General features: G+C 46.2%; 1 protein-coding gene across 2 annotated transcripts in view; it reads right to left on the reverse strand.

Annotated features, from left to right (window-relative positions):
• Positions 1 to 714: 714 nt before the first annotated feature.
• Positions 715 to 8,461, reverse strand: part of an32a (Acidic leucine-rich nuclear phosphoprotein 32 family member A) — a 9,566-nt gene continuing 1,819 nt past the window's right edge. Inside the window, exons 3-7 of one of the 2 annotated variants that reach the window (XM_014184339.2) lie at positions 8,147 to 8,269; positions 7,745 to 7,931; positions 5,133 to 5,242; positions 4,162 to 4,216; positions 715 to 3,192 (exon numbers count right to left, since the gene is read on the reverse strand). In XM_014184339.2, coding sequence (XP_014039814.1) covers positions 3,089 to 3,192; positions 4,162 to 4,216; positions 5,133 to 5,242; positions 7,745 to 7,931; positions 8,147 to 8,269 — 579 coding nt within the window. In that variant the 3' untranslated portion in view covers positions 715 to 3,088. 2 annotated transcript variants of the gene reach the window in all.

Genomic DNA, 8,461 nt, shown 5'->3' on the forward strand with positions numbered 1-8,461 from the left:
CGTTGGGAGGATAGTCTTAAAATCGTAGATCATCCAGTTTGTTTTCCGATGATTGCACGGTGGCCAAAGTCGGACTCATTTCAAGAAAAGGCACTTTGGAACTCGTGTTGCAACCGAAGACAGGGTGAATTTTTACACCCTACAGCACTCTGCTGTCCAGTTCTGTGACATTGTGTGGCCTACCACTTCGCTGCTGAGCCATTGTTGCTCCTTGATGTTTCTACTTCACAATAACAGTACTTACGGGGCAGCTCTAGCAGGGCAAAACATTTGTACTTACTGACTTGTTGGAAAAGTGGCATCCTATGACGGTGGCACGTTGAAAGTCACTGAGACTCTTCAGTAAGGGCCGTTCTACTGCCAATGTTTGTCTATGGAGATTGCAATGGCTTTGTGCTCGATTTTATGCAACGGGTGTGGCTGAAATAGCCTTATCCACTAATTTGAGGGGGTGTCCACATACTTCTGTATATATAGTATACTTAGAACAGACATTTGACAACCATTTTTAATGTCTGTTCCCCCCCCCCCCCCAAACTGGTCCTGGGTGATAAACAAGAATACAAGAGCCTGCCAACACAAAAAATAGTTCTGTACTCTTTAAAACGTCAGCACAACGTTTTCTAGTTCATGGCAAAGCGGGCGCGTTAGAATGGCGGTAGACAACGATAAAAAAAAAAAAAATTGGAAAGGACATACAAGAGAGCAAGGAGAAAAATGTTAAGATTTTATTTACAAAGTAAATTTTTGTACATTTTGTCTTAACTTACAGAAAGTAAAAACAGAGCCACAACTTGGGAGGCTTGCATCCCCAGTGGTACCCTACGTAGCGCACTACTCTGTAGTGCACTACTTTAACCGGGACCCATAGAGTAGTGCACTACGTAGGGGATAGCTCCAGTCCAACCCTAACCCAAAACACAAGGGAGGGAGGAGACAGACAGCAACAACAACAACAAAATTAAGGAAAAAAACCCGACAAAGTCTGAAAAAATATTTTAAAAAGCTCTGATTATGTCCTACATGGGCCCCCCCTTATTCCCTATATAGTGCACTAAAGGGACCGACACGGGCCCTAACCAAAAGTAGCGCGTGCACAAAATGGCCGATAGGGTGCCATTTGGTAGGTATAACAGGCACTGTTGGGGAGTTGTTCCCCCATTGTTGGGAAAAGGTTGGTTGGTTGTCAGGGCGACGAGGTCGTTTACAGACGGAGAGCTCCGAAGGAGTCGACGACGTCACGGAACCTCCGGGCGGTGACATCGTTATGACGTCACAGAGAGCCCCGCCCCCTCCCGGTGAGGTCACGGAACGAATGCGAGGTTCTTTCGGGATTCCATCCGATCCTCAACGACCATGAAGCAGAGAAACGCAAGTCCTTGCAACGGAGGATATATATATATATATATATATATAAATTCTAGATATATATCTATCTATCTATATATCTATCTGCCCCCCCCCAAATCCCTCCAGCCAATCTAGGATGTCCCGAATGGTACCTTAGTCCCTATATAGTGTGCTACTTTTGACCAGGGCCCAAAGCCCTGAACTCATCAGAAAAGCCCTGTGGGTTCTGGTCAAAAGTAGCACACTATATAGGGACAAAGGTACCATTCGGGACATCCTAGATTGGCTGGAGGGATTTTGGGGGGGGGGGGGAAATCTGAGATACTGAGGCGTCGGGGGAGGAATTGTGACGGAATCAAAAACGCAATATTAGCCACTTTCAGCGAAACAAAAACGAAACCAGGGCCTATATGCAAATAGACCGTTGCCATAAATGGCTCCGTGACATTTACCTTGGACTGTGTTTACAGCTGAAGTTGAGTCGACTGCTTGTTTTGAGATTAAAGAAACACATTGTTCATATCCTTCGCTAGTTAATGAGTTATTAACCCAGTTTTTTTATGTCTTAAAAGGGACAGTGTTGTATTTTGAGACCGGCTTGAATCAGAGATACTGAGGGGGTGGAATCAGAGATACTGAGGGGGTGGAATCAGAGATACTGAGGGGGTGGAATCAGAGATACTGAGGGGTGGAATCAGAGATACTGAGGGGGTGGAATCAGAGATACTGAGGGGGTGGAATCAGAGATACTGAGGGGTGGAATCAGAGATACTGAGGGGGTGGAATCAGAGATACTGAGGGGTGGAATCAGAGATACTGAGGGGTGGAATCAGAGAGATTGAGGGGTGGAATCAGAGATACTGAGGGGTGGAATCAGAGAGATTGAGGGGTGGAATCAGAGATACTGAGGGGGTGGAATCAGAGATACTGAGGGGTGGAATCAGAGATACTGAGGGGGTGGAAACAGAGATACTGAGGGGGTGGAATCAGAGATACTGAGGGGTGGAATCAGAGATACTGAGGGGTGGAATCAGAGATACTGAGGGGTGGAATCAGAGATACTGAGGGGTGGAATCAGAGATACTGAGGGGTGGAATCAGAGAGATTGAGGGGTGGAATCAGAGATACTGAGGGGTGGAATCAGAGATACTGAGGGGTGGAATCAGAGATACTGAGGGGTGGAATCAGAGATACTGAGGGGTGGAATCAGAGATACTGAGGGGGTGGAATCAGAGATACTGAGGGGTGGAATCAGAGATACTGAGGGGTGGAATCAGAGATACTGAGGGGTGGAATCAGAGATACTGAGGGGTGGAATCAGAGATACTGAGGGGTGGAATCAGAGATACTGAGGGGTGGAATCAGAGATACTGAGGGGTGGAATCAGAGATACTGAGGGGTGGAATCAGAGATACTGAGGGGTGGAATCAGAGATACTGAGGGGTGGAATCAGAGATACTGAGGGGGTGGAATCAGAGATACTGAGGGGTGGAATCAGAGATTTTGAGGGGTGGAATCAGAGATACTGAGGGGTGGAATCAGAGATTTTGAGGGGTGGAATCAGAGATACTGAGGGGGTGGAATCAGAGATTTTGAGGGGTGGAATCAGAGATACTGAGGGGTGGAATCAGAGATACTGAGGGGGTGGAATCAGAGATTTTGAGGGGTGGAATCAGAGATTTTGAGGGGTGGAATCAGAGATTTTGAGGGGTGGAATCAGAGATTTTGAGGGGTGGAATCAGATATTGAGGGGTGGAGGGGAGGACACTGAATCTTCATCATCGTCATCATCCTCAGGATCCCTCTTCCTCTTCTCTCCTTTCGCTGGAGAGTCATCCTCATCTAGAAAAGAGAAGAGGACATTTAGACACGGGAACCAAACAGAAGAACGTGTCTGGTTGTGTCCCAAAAGACCATATGTAGTGTACTACTTAGACCACGATCCATAGGGCTCTATATAGGGATCACAGCCTTTAAAACACCAGACCGGAATAGAGCTACACCAGACCGGGATAGAGCTACACCAGACCGGGATAGAGCTACACCAGACCGGGATAGAGCTACACCAGACCGGGATAGAGCTACACCAGACCGGGATAGAGCTACACCAGACCGGGATAGAGCTACACCAGACCGGGATAGAGCTACACCAGACCGGGATAGAGCTACACCAGACCGGGATAGAGCTACACCAGACCGGGATAGAGCTACACCAGACCGGGATAGAGCTACACCAGACCGGGATAGAGCTACACCAGACCGGGATGGAGCTACACCAGACCGGGATGGAGCTACACCAGACCGGGATAGAGCTACACCAGACCGGGATAGAGCTACACCAGACCGGGATAGAGCTACACCAGACCGGGATAGAGCTACACCAGACCGGGATAGAGCTACACCAGACCGGGATAGAGCTACACCAGACCGGGATAGAGCTACACCAGACCGGGATAGAGCTACACCAGACCGGGATAGAGCTACACCAGACCGGGATAGAGCTACACCAGACCGGGATAGAGCTACACCAGACCGGGATAGAGCTACACCAGACCGGGATAGAGCTACACCAGACCGGGATAGAGCTACACCAGACCGGGATAGAGCTACACCAGACCGGGATAGAGCTACACCAGACCGGGATAGAGCTACACCAGACCGGGATAGAGCTACACCAGACCGGGATAGAGCTACACCAGACCAGGATAGAGCTACACCAGACCGGGATAGAGCTACACCAGACCGGGATAGAGCTACACCAGACCGGGATAGAGCTACACTAGGCCTGTGAGATTGGATAACGGTACTAACCATCATCTTCGTCGTCATCATCATCATCGTCGATATCTCCGTTCACCTCCCCATCCTAGAGAGAGAAACAGTTAGTACAGCTAACATCCGTCTGCAGTGTAGTTTCAAGCGTTAGATTATTTTATTTTAACCTTTATTTAACTAGGCAAGTCGGTTAAGAACAAATTCATATTTACAATGACGGCCTGGCAAAAGGCAAAAGCCTCCCTGCAGGGACGGGGGCTGGGATTCAAAACTCTTTAAACGATAAATAATAGGACAAAACACATACCACAACGAGAGAGAAACACTACATAAAGAGAGAGCTAAGACATGGTCAGAAAGCAACACAGCATGGTAGCAGAACAACACAGGGTATAAACATTATTGGGCCACAGACAACAGCAGAAAGGTCAAGAAGGTAGAGACAACAATACATCACGCAAAGCAGCCACAACTGTCAGTAAGAGTGTCCATGATTTGAGTCTTTGTGAATGAAGAGATGGAGATAAAACTGTCCAGTTTTGAGTGTTTTGTTGCAGCTCGTTCCAGTCGCCGGCTGCAGCGAACTGAAAAGAGGAGCGACTCAGGGATGTGTTCGCTTTGGGGAACTTTAATATTTATATAACTGAAAAGAGGAGCGACACCAGGGATGTGTTCGCTAACGTCTGCAGTGTTGTTTTGTGGTTAGCTAAACGTTAGCGCTCTAACTTGTTGATCATGCTTTGAGAAACTCTAGGTCAGGACTAAAGTCATTCTGTTCCCCCTTGATAGTTTTTCAGTCGGTCTTAAACCAGTTTCCGGAGAACTGAAAAATAGTTGCATTTCTTCTATGATTTTTTGGGGTTTTTTTTTAGCTAAAATGGTCGGCTATCCAGCTTTCATTTCTGTGATTATTATATTAGCAATTGATTATTATTATTGATTATTATATTGGACACACAGTCAAGAAACTTAATGTAGGTTCGATTCCATTTCTACACAGATCTTACCTCTTCGCTCTCCGCACTGTCGTCATCTTCCTCCGCAATGACCTCTTCGTCATCGTCCTCCTCCTCTTCATCAAAGTCCTCCTCAGACTCTCCCCCCTCCCCCTCTTGTTCTACAGGACAGAGCAGAGACAACATTACACCCCCCCCGTCTTCTACAGGACAGACCAGAGACAACATTAGACCCACTGTCCTCTCCCCTCTACAGGACAGACCAGAGACAACATTAGACCCCCCGTCTTCTACAAGACAGAGCAGAGACAACATTAGACCCACTGTCGTCCCCGTCTTCTACAGGACAGACCAGAGACAACATTACACCCCCCCGTCTTCTACAAGACAGACCAGAGACAACATTAGTTCCACTGTCCTCCCCTGTCTTCTACAGGACAGACCAGAGACAACATTAGACCCACTGTCGTCCCTGTCTTCTACAGGACAGACCAGAGACAACATTAGACCCCCTGTCTTCTACAGGACAGACCAGAGACAACATTAGTTCCACTGTCCTCCCCCTGTCTTCTACAGGACAGACCAGAGACAACATTAGACCCCCTGTCTTCTACAGGACAGACCAGAGACAACATTAGACCCCCTGTCTTCTACAGGACAGACCAGAGACAACATTAGACCCCCTGTCTTCTACAGGACAGACCAGAGACAACATTAGTCCCACTGTCGTCCCCCTGTCTTCTACAGGACAGAGCAGAGACAACATTAGACCCACTGTCGTCCCCCTGTCTTCTACAGGACAGAGCAGAGCAGAGACAACATTAGACCCACTGTCGTCCCCCTGTCTTCTACAGGACAGAGCAGAGCAGAGACAACATTAGACCCACTGTCTTTGTTGTTGTATGATGTAAGGAACCACTTCACAAAATCACATTATCACTGGCATTGACACTGAAGGCTCCTGGTCTTACTGGGGTCTGAAATCAGTGAGACAATTGATAAAAATAAGCAATAATTACTGTATAAAATAATTAAAATATTGAGCTATATAACATACATAAATTATATTTTAAACAATTAAGACTCCCCCTCTCGAACGGGTAGGGTCTCGCAGTCATTATACCCCGATGAAGACGGCTTGTCTGTCCTGACGTTGCCTGTTAAATTATTACATCTGAGCTCCCAGAGTGAAGAGTCTCTCCTTTTAAACATTTTTTCAAGCGTTCTACTCCGCTAGCCAGCACCTCTCCTAAATAGGTGTGGGTTTCTTTCACCTCTAGGGGGGGGGTCATCCGATTAAGCCTTGTGACTCTACAATACCACAACCCCCCCCCTCCCGAGACGTGCTAACCTCAGCGATAACAGCGGAGATTAACACCTCGTGGTGACAGTTACAAGCTTGATGTTGTCATTGTGTGCTAGGAATATGGGACTAAATAATACTTTATTTATAACAACCTTTGGTGGTGTCCATTTTGACCTCTCCCCTTCAGAGGTAAAACCCCCCCCCAAAAAAACACATGACTTTTTTTTATTAAACAAAATCTATTTCTCTGAGCAATTGTATTAGTATAAAAATACATCTTTATTTATTTTATTTAGAGCATACAATATAACTTGAATGATTTATTTTACAGTTGTCATTATTCCTCATCTTTACCAAGAGTTTCAATAATGAATAATAATTTCAGATCTCGTTGTATTACATCTCCTGCCGTTGTGGCTTTGAGCAAGGCACTTAACACCCCAGGGCAAGATGGCCTAGAAATATTTACTCTCCCGATGCACTGGGCAGAGAGATCGGAAGGACAGCGCGCCACAAGACATCGTATCCCGAGGACACTGATCCAATTCTGATCGGAGTTAGATGCCTCCACTGCTACATGAGTTGGACCCGTTCTGAAATGGACCTGGGCCCCCCCCCACTCTACTGCGGTGGTCAATCTCTCTCTTTCCCTCTCCCCTGCAGCAGTCACGTTCAGATCTATACGAGTCCTTTCCGGACAAGTCAGTTAAAAATGACACACGAGATTCGTGACAATCATATCAGATACAAACCTGTGAACGATATTTAAAAAAAAAAATTCTGGATCCGGACGCGAGTATTCGGGTACAGGTGGATCTGTGAAGACCTCTAAAAATCAAGAGTACATCATTCTCTCTCTCTCTCTCTCTCTGTTTCACAGTGACAACATCAGTTCAGTCAAGCGCCATTTTAATTAGTTGGATATGTCTGAAATGGACCCCTATATAGTCTACAACCTTTGACCAGGGCATTCAGCATCTTCATAAAGACTAATAACCAAACAGGTCCATTCATCTGACTAGACAGATTCAAGTTCCCCGACAGAAATGACAAGATTTTTTTTTTTGCGGGGCTATTATATGGTTGTCCCTTTATGTTCCTGCTTATATTTACATTTTTACATTTTAGTCATTTTAGCAGACGCTCTTATCCAGAGGGACTTACAGTAGTGAATGCATACATTTCCCCCCCCTTCCGTACTGGTCCCCCGTGGGAATCGAACCCACAACCCTAGCGTTGCAAACACCATTGCTCTACCAACTGAGCCACACGGGATATTCTGCTCATTTGTCAACCTTGTAGATGCTATTTCTAAATCAGATATTTTTTTTTTTTTTCCCACTTCAGCAAGTCTTACCTTCATCGTCGTCGTCGTCGATCCCGTCTCCCTCGCCGTCCGAATCGGAGGCCTCGCAGTCTTCGATATCGTAGCCGTCCAGGTACGTGAGTTGAGGGAGGAGCTTGAAGATGCTCTCTCTGTAATCTCCCAGGTTGGTGACCTCACAGTTAAACAGGTCCAGAGACTTCAACACGGGAAGTTTTTTCTAATGGCGGGCGGGAGAGAGAGGGGGGGAGCGAGAGGTTATGGCAGTTATTCACAGTTACAAGACATATGAAGAGCGGTAACAGTTTTATTTAAAAAGTTAGAAAAAAGGGGAGGTTATAACCAATCGTACTGCCTCCCGCCTATATATATATATATATAAAAAAATAAAACAGCTATAGTCGTTTTATACACGGCCACAATAGTCTTATTCACCAGTGGTTCCAGTGTGCTGATGTCCTTGAACTTGTTCCCGGAGAGGTTGAGGTGTGTGAGGTTGACCAGCCTCTCGGCCAACACCTCCAAACCACCAGATATCCTGTTGTCACTCAGCTCCAACTACAGAAGAAGAAGAAGAGGAAACATTCTCTGAGTGTCATCGAGTAGACTTGATAACCCCCCCCCCCATGTCATTGACCTACAATCCATAGGTACGGCTGTACAGTGAAATAACTATACTCCCAATGCAATACATCCAGTGTGATTTTAGATGGAAAATTAACTAATTGTATTTTGTTGATTTTATATATA

The sequence above is a fragment of the Salmo salar genome, chromosome ssa07 (genome assembly GCF_905237065.1).
Source record: "Salmo salar chromosome ssa07, Ssal_v3.1, whole genome shotgun sequence".
NCBI lineage: Eukaryota > Metazoa > Chordata > Actinopteri > Salmoniformes > Salmonidae > Salmo > Salmo salar.